Source organism: Stenella coeruleoalba (genome assembly GCF_951394435.1).
Source record: "Stenella coeruleoalba genome assembly, chromosome: 9".
Lineage (NCBI taxonomy): Eukaryota > Metazoa > Chordata > Mammalia > Artiodactyla > Delphinidae > Stenella > Stenella coeruleoalba.
The window spans coordinates 19,607,271-19,624,935 of NC_137155.1; the positions used below are offsets into that span (position 1 = coordinate 19,607,271).

General features: G+C 37.1%; 2 protein-coding genes across 3 annotated transcripts in view; one reads left to right on the plus strand and one right to left on the minus strand.

The window, feature by feature from the left end:
• DNAJC2 (DnaJ heat shock protein family (Hsp40) member C2) overlaps positions 1-1,992 on the plus strand; it is a 25,327-nt gene extending 23,335 nt beyond the window's left edge. For both annotated transcript variants that reach the window (XM_079931538.1, XM_079931539.1), the window contains exons 16-17: positions 1,440-1,594; positions 1,862-1,992. In XM_079931538.1, coding sequence (XP_079787664.1) covers positions 1,440-1,594; positions 1,862-1,936 — 230 coding nt within the window. In that variant the 3' untranslated portion in view covers positions 1,937-1,992. The remainder of the gene's footprint in view (positions 1-1,439; positions 1,595-1,861) is intronic.
• On the minus strand, positions 1,638-17,661 carry PMPCB (peptidase, mitochondrial processing subunit beta). Its single transcript, XM_079931540.1, has 13 exons — positions 17,543-17,661; positions 16,350-16,490; positions 15,538-15,624; positions 15,053-15,182; positions 9,629-9,827; positions 9,174-9,253; positions 6,456-6,568; positions 5,449-5,592; positions 3,785-3,945; positions 2,768-2,853; positions 2,596-2,684; positions 2,358-2,433; positions 1,638-2,268 (listed from the first exon to the last, which is right to left on the minus strand). Exons 1-13 carry the CDS (start codon positions 17,639-17,641, stop codon positions 2,204-2,206), a joined length of 1,470 nt encoding a protein of 489 aa, XP_079787666.1. The 5' UTR covers positions 17,642-17,661; the 3' UTR covers positions 1,638-2,203.
• Positions 17,662-17,665: the final 4 nt, after the last annotated feature.

Here is a 17,665-nt window from a genome sequence, read left to right on the forward strand (position 1 = left end):
AAATATTACTGCGTTATTCTCAGCCCTTTCTTGTGGGACTAGTTTCCGTGCTGGAGGCAGACACTGATGGTTGTGCTTTCTGGCAGATGGGTGACCCTGTGAGGGCAGGAGTGATACGGTACTTGGGCCTGACTCCTTTACCTCTTTTTATGGATTTAATGGGCAGGTCCCTCTCTCTTCAACTGCTCCAGTAAACAGCAAGCTGGCCACATTTTTTGGAATAGTGATTTCTCATAGGAATTTTATATGTTTCATTCATTTTGGTATTGGGAAGTCCCTGGATCATAACAGCAGATAATAAGCAGCAGATAATAATTATATGTCAGTTCCATCTTTTTTCCAAGAGAGAGGAAATGAATTAAATCTATGGTGTTAAATGGGGCTTCAAACTAATAAAAGGAAATTCCACTAAGGGGTTCCTGGAATTTTAAAAGCTGATTTCAAAAAAAGCTTCAGTCTTTAATCTGTCTTCAAATACAAGTTCTCTCTCTGCCTTGTTGTAAGGTGTGTTGTTTTTCAACTTGTTCACTGTGTCTGTGAGTATGTTTTTAATTGGGAAATAACTTAGATTTCTAGGCTTTACTTTGTACCTGATCTCACAGGTTACAATTTCAAGAGGTAGTCTCACTGCTGGTAGGATAGGTGCCACTGTGTTTTCACTGCATGATCTGAAATAACTAAGCTGTCAGTAATCCATTAACTTAGAATAACCAAATCATTTTAACCATTTTCACATTTTCATTTTCCTACAGAAGTGGGATGTATACTTCTTGCATCTTAGGAAGGAATATATTTGTTTCTGATACATGTATGAGGTGTTCTATCAAACATAAAGGTCTGGTTTAGTAGAGATGCACAGTGTAGGCTCCACAATATTTTAGTGGACGTGGTGACAGTGACACACTGGAAATGGCACCTTGGCTGTACAGCATTGAAACCATGGGAGCTTGGCTTAGCTTTGTTAAACTTGTTTCTTCCACTGTAAAATGAGAATGGTTTCCAGGCTCTCATCGGGCTAAAAGTTTTTAAGTAGGAGGCAGCTCTTGAACTATGCTATAAGGAACTAGATTTATCAGAAATCTTAAATGACTTGTGATTGTGGTTTCGAACCCAGAAGTCCAACTGTGTATGTTAAATCTGATTTTTTTTAAAAAAGTCTGGTGAATATAAGATTAGATTGTGATAGACCAGAAATACAAAGCATATTGTGCTTTAAAGTCTCATATTTTTCTGGGATGTGAGCTATCTAAAGTTTTTTCCTTAATTAATACCTAGAGGTATATATGTGCGTCTAATTTGGTCTGTTCAAGATTGCACATCACAGATTCAAATGGGCACTTACCAAGATGTGTACCAAAAGACGCATCTGGGAAGGTGTTCCAGGACAGTTTTCTATCAATTAGAATAAAATTTTCCAAACAAAATTTTTTCTTAAACAGGTCCATGCACAGATTTCACCCCTTGGACAACAGAAGAACAGAAGCTTTTGGAACAAGCTTTGAAAACGTACCCAGTAAATACACCGGAAAGATGGGAAAAAATAGCAGAAGCAGTGCCTGGCAGGACAAAGAAGGACTGCATGAAACGATATAAGGTTGTAGATCTTTAGTGTGTAGATTCCATTATCAATCATTTAAATTATGTTTTTGTGCTTATTCAATACCACAGTAGTCGTGGGGCCAATATTAGAAGTAACCAACCTTAGAAATGTTCTAGCTCTGGCAGTTACTAAAAAAAAAAAATCAACCTTTTCAGTAGATTTACCCCAGTTTGGATGTTTTACATACTTATACCAAACACTAGAAATGTCTGCAAATTCTGACAACTTCTCGGTGTAAGTAACATCTTTTTCCCTTCCTAGGAACTTGTCGAAATGGTAAAAGCAAAGAAAGCTGCTCAAGAACAAGTGCTGAACGCAAGTAGAGGCAAGAAATGACTTATGACAATCTTTGTTGTGTGTGCATTTTTATAATAAAACTGAAAATACTGTACAAAATTTTATTCTTAAAACTATACTTAAAGTGTGTTGTTCCAGTATAATTTCTCAGAGATCTACCATTCATTGTGGTGGTCTTATTCTTTCAAAGTCTGAGATAGTATTTCATTCATATTTACCAGTATAGATGTTCATTTTTTTTCTTTAGGACTTGCAGGTCTCGGTTTTATAAATATATATGTTCAAAGTATGTTTATTAGGAGCATTTTAATCATGAAGCCAGCACATGTTACTGCAAATCTGTTTAAAATCTGGTAGCTGTTCAATGGGACCTAAGGATTAAAAGAAAGGACAGTTACAACTAAAGAGAAGGAAAGTCCTTAGCCAACTTTCTGCATAGGAGAAAAGGAGCCAGGCTTACCAACAGCAGCAACAGCTGGACTCTTATCATAAATATATTTGGTACACACTTCTCGAATTATCTCAGCATTTACAGCCTGAAAAATTGAAGACACAAGCATTCAGAGCTTTTTGTAGTAGTGAAGACATTCTATACCTGGGACATTTTAGAGCTAAAGCAAGATTTATGATGTGTATCTCCAGGTGTTGTAACAAGCATCATTTTACACAAGACCCAATAGTATCTAAGGACTACTTACATCAATTCTTGCTTCAAGCTCAGGGATGGGAATTCTTCGATTATAGCATAACATTTGCCTACCAATATCTTCACAGATGGGAGTGGAACCTGTTTTAAAGAAAAGGGAAAACTAAGTACTGGAACGTAAGTCAACCATGTGAAAATAGGACTTATGTGTTTAATTCTTTTACCATCAAGTTGCAGCAACATGTTTGTTTTCAGAAGATTCTTGGCTCGTGCAACTTCACTTTCAGTGACACTTGTACAGAGTCGCATCCTAAAAACCATTTGGAAAAATCAAATGTCAAAGTAGTTTGAAAATGTTATGCGTTTCATGAGTTAATGACCTAAAAGAAAGAAAGGATGCTATATTCTATGTATTACACCACAATGTACAAGTGATTATGATTTCAACTTAGTAAAAAGTTGAAATTACTAATGATCCCAACAGTTAAGCAAAAGTTAAAATATTACTGATTATTTTCCTGGTAGTGTTAATTTCTCAAAAATGATATGGTTAGGAGAGATTCAATACAATATAAAAATAGGCTGACTGCATTTTGAGAAATGCTACAGTCATTTTGAAAATTCATGAATCCTCATCTGATAGGATCTGACTTGTTAAGGGATAGATAGGTCAGTGGGTCATTGGTTTCTCAAAAGAATCCAGCTGAGTCTAACTTAAACCTAATAATTAATGATTACACTCCAACTAGACTTAGAGAGATGTAAGCCATTTAAGAATGGTGGAGGAAAGGGACCACAGCTGAATAAAAGTTTTCCAAGAAGCTTTGGGCCCTTCTGCCTGTCTCAAGGTACTAGTTTTGACTAAAACACTACATTTTTCTTTTAGCAATGGCAACTTCAGGTTCATTTTCATAACACAGCCTTTCCAAGCCAGGTAACTTTTAGAAATATTTCCTAGAATTCTAGTTGCAATTTAAACATTTTTAACTTTTAAGATATTCTTTCTGAAGTAATCTGCTTCTTAATGATTAAGAATTTTCTATACTATAAATCAGCTTCACATGAAACTTAGAAGAAATATCTGTGATCTTCAAAAACACAGCAGTAACTGCTACTACTTAAGTCTTGTTCTCTTAATAAAATGCTAATAACATCACCATAAAAAATTAATCAGCATCAACAGTGTAAAAAGAAACTAGTCTAAAGTGGGAATTCTAAGCATGATTTAAATTTTTTCTCACCATTCTTTTTGAACAACATGTAGCATGTCTGCAACAGTGGCTGGTTCACAAACCATATAGATTCCCCATAATCCTGTATCTGTGTAGGAAGTGTTGAAAGACTGGAAGCTATGGCAGAGGTTGCCATGACAGGTGAGCTGGGCCAGCTTGCTAGATAAATTCTGTAAGGGAAAAAAACTGTCCAAGAGAACTGTAGGTATACATGTCCAAATTACCAGAAAGAAAAATGAGATGTGAAAATTGTGACTGCCTTAAAAGGCTGAGTTTCTCAGTTTTATCCAGCAGTATCTCAATAGTAAAGCAAAAATTCACTGAAACTAAGAATTATAATAATCTCACCAGCCCAATGCATCATCCCCAGAGAAATTCATAATGTTAAAGCAGTGAATCCTTGTAATTAATTTAGTAGCTGCACCCACTTCTAAAATAATACATATTGATGGACCTAGAGATTATCATACTAAGTGAAGTCAGTGATATCACTTACATGTGGAATCTAAAAAAAAAAAAGATACAAATGAACTTATTTACAAAACAGAAACAGATTCACAGACTTTGAAAACAAACTCATGGTTACCAAAGGGGAAATGTGGTTGGGAGAGGGATAAATTAGGAGTTTGGGATTAACATATACACACTACTGTGTATAAAATAACCGACAAGGAACCTACTGTATAGAACAGGGAACTCTACTCAATATTCTGTAATAACCTAAATGGGAAAAGAGTTTGAAAAAGAATGGATATATATGTGTATATATAACTGAATCACTTAGCTGTACATATAACACAACATTGTAAATCAGCTATACTCCAATATAAAATTAAAATTAAAAGGAAAAATCCAATCAGGCCAAAATTAAAATTAAAAATGGGTTGACCTCACAGGTTGTAGTTCAGGTATGTTTACAGGGTCCCTTGGTCAATCCAGCCCAGCATTCCACTTCTAGCAGTGATTGATGTGAGATATGGTTATGACTTCTAATTCTGTGTTCCAGCTTTGTTTAATAATCATTTATAACCATATCAACCAAAAAACTGAATAACCCATGCCAATATGCTTTGCCAACAACAACAAAAATTTAAAATAAAAATAATTAGCTATTATCAACCCAATTTGTAGAGCTTTGGGCTGTTTGCTTAAAAAATTGAAATTATATTGCATGTGAAGCCTAAGATACTTATATGAAATGTATTTTCTCAAAATCTTTGAGTATAAATATATACACTTTGTATTTTGAAGTAATTTCAGACTACAGACTAGTAGCATAAATAGTACAAAGAATTTCCTTTATCCAAATTCCTTAACACCTGTTACTTTACCATTTTTTTTTTGCTTTATCATTCTCTTTAACATATTTTTCAATTGTTTGAGAGTACAGTGCAGATATCCTTTTACCCCTGAATACTTTTTAATGTGCACTTCTGAAAAACAAGGAAATTTACCTCAGTACAATTATTAAAATTAGGATATTAACACTGATATATTACTATTAACAAATCCTTCTATCCTTATTCAAAATTTGCCAATATGGCAAAAGAAAAAAATTGTTTTTTTCTGGCCCAGGATGCAATCCAGGATCAGTTTATATTTTAAGTCAAAATTCATACTACGAAGTTTCATCTTCTCATTTATTATGGAAATTTACTTTTAAAATCACTTACCATTCCTCCTCCAAAAGAGCGATCCCAGTTGCCAATCAGTGTGTTTGCAACCATGAGACAGATTGTATCTGGATGTGCCCAACCAACAGCTTCAACAGCTATTGCAAGATGTGCCAAAGGCATCTTGTCATCCCTCACTCGAATCTAGTTAGGATAAAGGATACAAAGCTCTAGTTAAGATTACCACTATATAACATGCTTAACAAGAAACAAACTCACCAGCTCCATTAACTGCAAAGTTAAAATGCTCACCATGACACTCCTTTGTTTTTAAACAATTAGGCCTCATTACACTGTATAGTCTAGAAGAAGTTCACCAAAAGATCTCCACTTGAAATAATCCAGACACAGCCACCAGATAATTACCTGGTCAAAAAGCGATGCATTATTTCACTGGTAGAGATAATCTTTTGTCAGTCTGAATTTTTCTGACTCTCTAAATTTAAGCTAATCTTGACATAACAGGCTTATTTTTGTACTGCCAATGCTACAGTCTTATGCAATTGCCAACATCAGGCTTCTTTCCAGATACAACTATATGAGCATCATCCCTAATGTGGCAAACTAAGCTTCTAATGAGGCTTAAAGATACAGCTGACATGTAGCAGGTTCTCTACAAGTTCTGGCTTTAACAGCTACCCCCCAGAAATGTACTGTGGGCAGAACTTAGCCAAGAATAAACCTGATTAAAAGTCAAAATTTGAGGTGTTTTTAAAATAAAAGATTAACTTTTATGCCCTACAATAGGAAAATGGGCATAGTATCAAACAAAAAGCACAAAAAGACCAAATTATATTTTTCTTAAAACCTTACTTCCTTAGGAAAGAAAAATAGGTGGTTAAATATATGGAACAGGAAAGAATATAAACAACTGAGTCCATCCTCAGCTGGACTCCTTTGGCTTCTTCCATTTTACTGTTAGAAACAGGCACATTTGCTACACACATTCATAAATACAACACAAGAAACCCAAAGGGTTAAACACTAGCTTAGGAGGCTTGCCCTACCTCACTTCCTGTGAATTTGCAGGGAGGCAGAGCTGGTATTTCTCCTTTGTTTGTGGACAAAGAGTCACCAAAATGAAACTTTGCTAACTCAAGCAGTTCATCATGGGAAACCCCTAAATTGAAGGAAAATACGTTATATATCCAGTAGCAGTGCAGTGTAAAGCACACAACGAACTGCCAATACTTCTGTTTACAATAAGCTCAAGGTGGTATAATGTGATACAGGTTACACACGGACTACTTGCTCTGACTAAAAGCCTTTTTAAGAGTAAGCTCACAGAGCACACTCTTTCCCTTGTTATAAGGCTTGGGGCTGCACAGCTTTCTCATTCTGAAGACCCATCACAGTTTTCATAACATACCAATGGATTCACAGATAAGGATAATTAGATAGCTTGAAAATACCATTTTCCATGCAGAATCATGTTATATTGAATAATTAAAACTCCTAGAATGCAAACTAGCAAGGAAAAGTCACCTTTCAATAAATTTTTTAAAGTAGAAAAGAATAACTATCATTTAAAGAAAGCTGGATACAAGATACGCTTCATTCTCTGTGCTCTGCTATCAAAATACAGGAACAAAATAACCTCATACAAATTTCTGAATAAATTCATAGCTATTCAAACACTCACTACTTGCCATCCAAAACTTAAAGAGTTACTTAGATTCTATATCCCTTATTTTCCAAACTTGGGATCCAAACAGATTCAGTCAGTGAGAGATTCCTAAACTTACAAGACAAATTTAAACATGGGTAAGTGCCTTAAAAAATATCACAAGATTTTTTTTTTTAATGAAACATTCTATTAGAACATAAAAGCACAACTTACACCCATATTTCCAAACAAATCTCTGGTATAAAACAAGACAATGAATGATTACACACGTTTTCACAATCACTATGTAGGAGAGCCGCCTTAGATATCAATCCAGAGGGTGACAAAACAATAGGAAGACCCTGGTGATACAAGGATGACAAGCAGAGAGTGCAGAACCATGAACAAGCACACAGTTCTCAGCACTTAACAACCACTTCCACTGTTTTACTACCTTCACCTATAGCCCTCCTGGTTGGATGTCCCAGATATTCAGCTCCTGCCCCAGCACCACCTCTGCTTACCTCTATCCAAAAGGCAGGGGAGCCGGTAAATTTTATTTTTTTAAATCAAGCTAACTCTGGCCTGTTTCACTGAAGATGCCACTGTTGATAAGAAATATCATCACTTATGTACCAATAAGACAAAATGCTAATTAATCTAGGATAGGCCATTAATTAATTGTAAGATATCCCAACTCTGGTGATGTCAAAATGAACCAATGAACTATGATAAAACCCACTGCATCCATATGCCACCAACAATGGCAGAGACATTCTTGACAGCTTAGCTGCTGAGGCCCCATCCAACCAATAGTGTTCCCCTTTCCAAGGCAGTTTCAATTGTTGAACCCCAGCCATTTTAGAAACAATGTTACTAACTCAAGATAACTTCAGAGCACACTTATCTGCCACACAAAGGCAACATGTTTTAAGATATTTAACCCTCATTTTCATCTTCTCCATTATTCCCAAGTAATGAGCCTAAAGTCTATCCAGGGCAACTAGAATTTTAATTTATTGTCATTTCTAAAGAGAGAAAAATTTACACAAAAGAACATTCCATGTATCTTCACTTTGTCCTAAAAAGAGAAAGAGAACACAAAACTGGAAACCAATAAAATGTACAATTTGCCTAAATTCAGATTACCAGGAAATCTAGCAAAATCTAATGTGAATTTTCTTTCATTCACTGGCTTCAAACATGTTCTCACAAGGAAGCCTTGTCCAGATGCCACTTGCATGTTCAGATTCCCATTAAATATTCTCCTAATCCCCCATATACTTCCCCTTTTCAGTAACTAGCAGATCTTACTGAAAGAACGAACAAATCAAAGAATGAATAAACAACGTAACATACTCATACCACGCCTGACCAAGGATGAAGCTGGTTCTCAAGAAATTTAAAATCTCAAGAGATTCCCAAACCGTAGAACACCATCTTCCAAGTCTCATTATCTCCCAGTTCACTCATTTGCCCTTTTCTTACAAGGAAATTCCATTATGTGTGCACACTTACATATTGGAGGGTCACTACATTTTCCCACTGAAAAACTCTATTGGGCTTCCCTGGTGGCCAGTGGTTAAGAATCCGCCTGCCAACGCAGGGGACACGGGTTTGTGCCCTGGTCTGGGAAGATCCCGTATGTTGAAGAGCAACTAAGCCCGTGTGCCACAACTACGGAGCCGGCGCTCTGGAGCCCGCGAGCCACAACTACTGAGCCCGCGTGCCTAGAGCCCATGCTCTGCAACAAGAGAAGCCACCGCAATGAGAAACCCGTACACTGCAACGAAGAGTGGCCCCCGCTCGCCGCAATGAGAGGAAGCCCGCATGCAGCAACGAAGACCCAACACAGCCAAAAATAAATAAAAATTAAAAGAAAAAAGAAAAGAAAAACTCTACTAAAGAGAAGACAGAGGAAAAGTCTGGTTCCAGGGCTCCATACTGCCCTTACCCAGCACATTTAACAATCTGCTCTCTAAATAAAACCTCTAAAGACATCTGCCAATAGGATCAAACTGATAAGTACATCACTCTGTGTTTAAAACAGTCACAGAAACTTAAACTAACCTAAGTACATCACTCTGTGTTTAAAACAGTCACAGAAACTTAAACTAACCTCCAGCAGCAGCAAGTACTATTCTTGGCCCCTTATAATGTGTGGTTATATAATCCACTAAGTCCTTACGATTTATAGACCTGTAAGTGGAGTAAGAAAAGCAATATTAAAAGGAAATTTAAAAGCACAGATCCTCACATAATATACCTGAAATTAAATTGGACCTTAAAGGTATTCTAAGTTAAATGCAGTCAGAAATAGGATATATGCAACAAGTATCAAAGTATGTATCAAAAAAAAAAAAAGATTTAATACCATCACTTGTTTATTCCAGAAGTAGCTACAAACCCAGACACCTGGGAGTTAGGTGGGGCTAAAGTGTAGCTTAAGTACAATTTCATTCAGATTATTGGGGGTAAAAAATTACTTTCTGAAACATACTTTTTGAATGTGAATGTTTATTTTCACAATTCAAATTTTTTCTCAAAAAAAAAAAATCTGAGAATTATACCTACTTGATATTTTCAGTTGGTCCCAAAATTGTCCGTCCAAGTGCAGTATTTTGATAAGCTGTGGCATGAAGATAATCAAAAACAACTTCTTGTAAATTGGTTTCAACTTCCTGCATCTCTCTAAGGATTACTCCACGTTCACGTTCAATCTCTGCTTCTCCCAATGTGCTGTTTTGTATTATATCAGCAAGAATTTCTACAGCTTATTGAAAATAAAACACAAGAAGAAACACTAAAATCTTAAATTTTCACTATTTAAAACCTATTAAATTAGCATCAGAAACAATGATAGTGACCATCACTCAATATTGACTAAATGATTAAACTGAGAAGAAATAAATGTTTCTATAATTTGATATACCTAGAAGGACTAAATTAAAATGAGAAATGCAATCCCCTGTGGTACAGATGAACTTGAAGAAGACTAAATTTGCCAGAAGTCCCCACAACACTTGTAAAATGACTGCCTACAACCACTTCAGAACGGTCATGGAAATCTGCATATAACTGTATATTGTTCTCTGTGACAATGGTAAGGAGAAAATTATCTATCTACTCAGAGCACACAGGTACACACAGAGAGCCGACATCACCCAAATAGTTACTACCCAAGATCCCACAGCAACGAGGCTACTATATTAAGAAGCCAAGAACCATCGTAATCTAATATATACCCCCAATGAACCACTTACAGAATTAGTGTCCTCTCAAATATCTTTCCCCACTTAACTCCAGTTAATGGTCAATGTTGGTTAGATTCTGGTCAATGCTGGTTAGATTCTGACCATTAATTAGTAAAGTCACTGATAAATAATGATCCAACAGAGCTGGAGCAGTTAACATTTGAAAAAAAGGATAGGTACCCTAAAAGAGATAACATGACTATCAAAGGATTAAAAGTGACCCTTGGAAAAACTGATAAAACCCTCAAGTATTTATACAAAAATGACCCTAATTTGCAAAAAGCCACAAGTGAACTAAAGGATTTATCATGCTATTAAGCAATTTTATCAGAAAAAGTACATACTTCTCCAAAAAAGGAAAGCCTAAACTATCCTTGAAGAATTAGTATATAGTTGCAATCACAATCTAAATTTTAGTCAATATAAAACAAATTTATAAACTTTAGTTTCATTTTGTTACTCTGCTGTAAATTTCTGTTCCTTGTTTTAAGTTCACTTTAAGGTGACTTGTCTCAGAAGCAATAATGTTCAAATACCAAGGACTTCCTGTAATTAATTACCTCTACAGACTACCCAACATGACAAAACAGACTGCTAGAATAGGCTGGGACCGAGATCCTGGGCAAAAAGAAAAAATTATCTGTAAAACCATCCCTCTAACACAATGTTGTAAATCAACTATGCTCCAATAAAATTTAAAAACAAAAACAAACAAAAAAAACCTATCTGTCCCGACAAGAGAAATAAAGGCCCAGGTGGGTAAGGAAGAGCCCAAAGACAGGTGGGAGGACAAGGGATCCTGTGTGAAGACCCCCCTTTATGTGGAAGTAGTAGTCTAGATTGGTACCTTCTGAAGTGGGGATTCATATTTCCCAATATTTATGTTTTACTCAGAATCTTCTCTCTTTCTAATGTATATGTAACACTTTATATATTAGTACAGCAGTACATGTATTTAATTTATACATATACCTATATTGAGGATATATGTTCAAGTCTCTTACTGATAAGAATGGATGATCATAAAAGTTTGAAGACCACTTGTCTAAGCATCTAATTATTATCTCACACACCAGGTTTCACCCAACTGAGAGTATAAAAGCCTCAAGCAAATTCCCAAAGTGGGATCTGCCTCAGAGAGCACTTCCATTTTGGATTCCTCAAAGAGCGCCTCTCTTTTCCATTTCCACTCCCACTAACAGGGACTCTGTCCTTCCCAGCCAGAAGCCAGAAAGAAAAAAAAAAAGGTCTTCTAAATTCTCTCTTCCTTTCTCTAGTCCTCTTTTTTGCTTTCTTTGCTGTTCTCTGTGTAAATAAAGGAGAGAAACAGGCTAGAATCAACAGTCCTTTAAAGTAGCCTGGCCTAGCCCTTTGTTCTTAGTGCCTAACTAGTCCTGGGGCAAAATCTATTTCTACGGAAATCATTAAGAATCTAACCAATGTTTTCTGCAATTCAAACTAACACACCCTCCACTGTTTTCATTTTCATTGGTTTTAATGCACAAGTTAGGCTACCATGTTATGAAAATTTTACTTTATTTATTTGCAGGTGGTAGGTGTTTTGTTTTGTTGTTTTGACAAAGCAACCGGACACAGTGAATCTGAGTGAGAAGACACGCATTTGAGTCCACAGTAAGCCACTAAGTTATGTGATCCGGGGAAAGTCACAGTCTGGGCTGCGCCTCAATTTCCACAACTGCACAGTGGAGACACTTATCTGATTACTATGCTGATCAAATGAGATGATATATACACAAATTACATATATACAAAGGTACTTGTGTAAAGTGGCATTCAAACATTATTAATGAAAGCCTATTAGGAATCCAAAATTTCAAAGTAATGAAATTAACTACAACTATACAAGGACCTTAAAGATTAATAGTCTCACCAATTAGCACTAAAACTGCTACATTTTTTCATTAATTCTCCCACTGGGAAAATGTTTTGTGTAATAACTTTCCCTTAAGATATCCAAAACACTCTACAACATGGTAACTACAAAAAATAGTTATGCTGTCAGAATAATTATTTTACTTCTACAAAATAAAATCTATTTTATTTTATTGCTATGAAAACAATCATCAATAATCTTTTAAGTGAACACTTGCTTATTCTGCTTCAGAGTTTTTGTAACAAAAAAGGAATAAAAAAATTGCTCCTAGTCAGAGCAATTAGGCAAGAAAACGAAATCAAAGGCATCCAAATTGGAAAGGAAGAAGTAAAACTATCACTATTTGCAGATGACATGATATTACATATAAAAAACACTAAAGACTCCATCAAATAAACTGTTAGGACTAATAAACGAATTCAGTGAAGCTGTAGGATACAAAGTAAATAAGCAAAAATCTGTTATGTTCCTATACACTAATAATGAACTATCAGCAAGAGAAAATAAGAAGTAATCCCATTTACAATTGCATCAAAAGGAATAAAATACTTAGGAATAAATTTAATCGAGGAAAACTACAAGACATTAATGAAAGAAAACAACACAAGGAAATGGAAAGATAGTCCACACTCATGGATTAGAAGAATTAATGTTGTTAAAATGTCCAAGCTACCAAAAGCAATATACAGACTCAATGCAATCCCTATCAAAATTCCAATGGCAGGCTTCCCTGGTGGCACAGTGGTTGAGAGTCCGCCTGCTGATGCAGGGGACACGGGTTCATGCCCCGGTCCGGGAAGATCCCACATGCCGCGGAGCGGCTAGGCCCGTGAGCCATGGCCGCTGAGCCTGCGCGTCCGGAGCCTGTACTCCGCAACGGGAGAGGCCACAACAGTGAGAGGCCCGCGTACCGCCAAAAAAAAAAAAAATTCCAATGGCATTTTTCACAGAAATATAATGAACAATCCTAAAATTTGTATGGAACCACAAAAGACCCCAAATAGCCAAAGCAATCTTGAGAAAGAAGAACAAAGCTGAAAGCATCATGCTCCCTGATTTCAAACATTACAAAGAACAGTAATCAAATCAGTATGATACATAAAACCAGGTACTGAATCAGTGGAACACAACAGAGAGCCCAGAATAAACCCAAGCATATATGATCAATTAATTTACAACAAAGATCCAAAAATATACAACAAGGAAAGGATAGTCTCTTCAATAAATGGTGTGGGAAAATCGGCCACATGGAAAAGAATGAAATTGGACACCTATTATACACAAAAATTAACTCAAAATTAATTAAAGGCTTGAACAGAAGGCCTGAAACCATAAAACTGCTAGAAGAAAACTGAGGAAGCAGTAAGCTCCTTGACATAAGTCTTGGTGATGATTTTTTGAACCTGACATCAAAAGCAAAAATGAACAAGTAGAACTACATCAAACTAAAAAGCTTCTGCACATCAACAAAATGAAAATGCAACCTCCTGAATGGAAGATGATATTTGCAAATCATATATCTGATAAGGGGCGAATATACAAAATATATGAAGAACCCACAGAAACCAACAGGAAGAAAACAAACAATCAGATTAAAAGATGGGCAGAAGATCTAAATAAACATTTTTCCAAGGAAGACACACAGATGGCCAACAGGTACATGAAAAGATTCTCAACATCATTAATCATCAGGAAAGTGCAAATCAAAATGACAATGAGATATCACCCCATAACTGTTAGAATGGCTACTATCAAAAAGACTAGAGACAAGGGTTAGCAAGGATGTGGAGAAAAGGAAACCCTTTTACACTGTTGGTGGGAATGTAAACTGGTGCAGCCACGATAGAAAACAACATGGAATTTCCTTAAAAAATTAAAAATAGAACTACCATACAATCCAGCAATTCCACTTCTGCACATTTATCCAAAGAAAACAAAAACACTAACTTGAAAAGACCTACCTCCGTGTTCACTGCATTATGTACAACAGCCAAGATATGGAAACAACCTAGGTGTTCATCAATGAGTGAATGGATAAAGAAGTTGTGATACACAAATACACACTCACATACAAAGAGGAGTATTATTACTCAGCCATAAAAAAGAATGAAATCTTGCCACTTGCAATGGCATGGATGAATTTCAATGGCATTATGCTAAGCGAAAAAGTCAGATAGAGAAATAACAAATATCATATGATCTCTCTTATATGTGGGGGAAAAAAAGTCGAAAACAAAAAAACACCCAAGCTCATAGATACAGAGAACAGACTGATCATTGCTGGGGCCGGGGGTGGGGGATCGGTGATCTGTATTGGGTTTTTGTGGGTTTTTTTAGTTTAAATAAATTGAATTTTGAAAAAAATTAATGGAAAGGACATTAAGAAAGAAGTGCACCCCAGGATGAGGAACCAGAATGTGCAAATGCAATAAAGAAGCAAGCAAGTTTTGTTCAAAAACAAAGCCCAGCAGTCAGTAGATAGAAAATCTGTTCTGACTTGTCGAAATAAAATATTCAGATAACAGGATAGAGAAAAAAACAAAACAAAAAGTAGGCAGTAAAAGTAAACAAATAATAAAACAATTAAAAATAGTTCACTACACAGGTATGGCTCTGGAGGAAGTAATATTTGAATCAAGTGTTAGGGCCTGGTTTGCACAAGTCCTGCAGCCTACAAATATTTTTATCGTTTCTCATATTTGGAGGAAAAAATAAAAACAGGTGCCCCCTCAATCAAAGTTCGGTTCATTTTTTTCATTTTCTTTCTCAACAAACATAATGTAAACAGCACTAAATCATTTCTGAATTCCTGTGGAAATTACATATCTGCAGTATAAATAATAACAATACCTCTTGGCAAATCTTTAGAGAATGCTTTGGCATAATATACAGTCTGCTCCCTGGAAGTATAGGCGTTGAGATGAGCACCCATGTTTTCAATCTCAAGTTCCAGATCTAACTGGGATCTCTTTTTGGTGCCCTGAAATAAAAGAGGAAAAAAAAATTATGACCTCTTCCTTTATCCCTCATCTGTTCTAAACACTTCAGACAATGAATACGAGGACATAAGCCTATGTAGGGACCAAATTTGGTTTCTAAAGTACATCAGGCTTCAGAAATAGTGGCGTACGTTCAAATGACCCTTACATCCCAAGAGAAAATCCTTGTTTCGCTCTACAGAGCAATTATCAGTAATTATTTCAGGTAATTATCCTGAAAAAAAGATTTTAAAAGTAAAACATGCTATACTATTATAGTTCTCCTTACCTGAGAATGAGATTTTGTGTTTACTGCCTCTTAAAGAAAATGCATTAAAAAAAAGTCTTACAACTTGCCTTGAAAGCCATATGCTCCAGAAAGTGAGCTGTTCCATTATTCTTCTCATTTTCATATCTACTTCCAGCATCAATCCAGAGCCCAACCTTAATGCAATCAAGTACGAATTAAATAAGATAACATCTTCTTTCTTTTGAGGGGACGGGGTAGGGGTAGGGGGCAGTCTTCTTCCTTTTTCTGACAAATGCTTTCCAGCCTTAACATTAAAGTCTTCTTGAGTGTGGACTGACAGTAAGGTCCTATGAACTGAGATTTAAAATTTTTGGTCCTCAGGCTACTGCTGGGTGCCACAAATACCTACTTGCCAGCTTTACTGAGGACCCAGATTCTTAGCCCAATGTGTTACTACAGTCAATTAACAAGTATAGTGTAAAGAACATCAGAGACTGTCAGAAAATCTAGGTTCAAATCCTGGTTCTGTCATGTATTAGCTGTGTGACCTTGGACAAAACCATTTAACTTCTCTGATCTTGTTTTTCAACTGTAAAATGGATATGATGATCCCTGCTACAAAGAACTATTTTAAAGATCAAATAAGACAATATATGTAAAAACATTTGGCACAGAGTAGTCCAGCAAATATATCTCTCTCATTATTATCAACACTACATGACACAACAGGCTACAAGAACCAGATGTAGACACTCGTGTGGTATGGAAGTATCACAGGAAGAGATTCACAAGTGACAGTCACTTGTCAAGGCAAAATAATTGCTGCTACTTTCAACCACCTGCCAACCAACTGAGAAGCTTAAATTAAAATCAACAGTTTGCTCTCTCGCCTAATGAGGGGTCAAACTAAATCACTTACTGTGCATGTTGAGAGCCCAGAGTCTTCAGAGGCCACTCTGAGTCCATTCTCCAAACAGGTTACGTGCGTTTCAGGGACATTCAGAACAACTTGTGTAGCAGCCTGTGTACTTCTCAATCTGTTTCCTCCAAAATATAGTGACTGGTTGGGGGTGGAGGGAAGAAGCAAAACATATCACTATTCTAATATGAAATGTTGATTCGAAAACCAAATCTATCCCAAAGAGACTCTATAAAGTACTCTTTCCTCCTTAACTTTTATTCCACTGAGACCCACCCCTTGGCTGGCCTATGTTGAGAACATTCCTCAACCAACCACTTTCCTAAAGCCAGCAACATGTCTACATATGCCCTTTCCTTACAGCAAATAAACAGTTATGATAATTATCCTGAAAGAAACTACTTTTATTTCAATACTTCTCCTAGAAATGTTTAATATTCACCATAGAGGGCAGAAGCGGGGGTTGGTGAATGGGGGAAGCCAAGAAAGGGAGTGAAAAATATAAAAATACCTATACACAACGTAGAAATGCTTAAGGTTTCCACCGTTTAAGAAAAGCAGTTTTTAAAAAGCCAGAAAAAGAGAAGGCAGGAAGAAGGGCAGGTGCTCAAGATATACTCTGGCTGACTGACTTGTTGCCTATGGACTATTTGCCCGTCCCCATCTTTTCTTTTCCTCTAGACAAAGCTAGTCTTGCACGAGAAATATACATATACAGACAAACTTTTCCTTTAGCTACCCCTTGGTTCACGGGAAGCAGAGTTGATGATGAAGACGCTCAGTTTTAAGAAAAAAGAGAACTCGGGGCGAGCGGGGTGGGGTCCTCACTTTTTAATTTCCCCCAATAGCAACCACTGCGATTTTAGTGATCAACACGCACTCTTTATGATGACTCCCGAGTGACTAGGGCAGGGGGTCGGTAAACCAGGGTCATGCCACACGTCACTGGCGGGTCACGCGCTGCGGGGTACCAAAGCCAGACCAGCGCCGGCGGGAGATAAGCGTCCCCGGCCGCCTGATGCCCCACGGGTCCCGGCTGGGAAGGCCCGACCCGCCGTTGGGGGGAGTGTGTGGATCCGACGCCCGCGGCCCGGCCGCGCGCCCGAGACTCAGGCTCGCCGCGCGGAGTTCTGCGGGAGAGGCCCGGCCTAGCCTGGTCCCGGCGGCACCCAAACAAGTGGAGGGAAGCTCACCCGCCCGGCAGCACCTCCGGCCAGGAGCCTCTCGGTGAAACCGCAGAGCCTCCGCCGCACCGCGGGGAACAGCACCGCTCGGGCCGCCGCCGCCATCATCTTCCCTCGGGCCTGTGCGAAGGA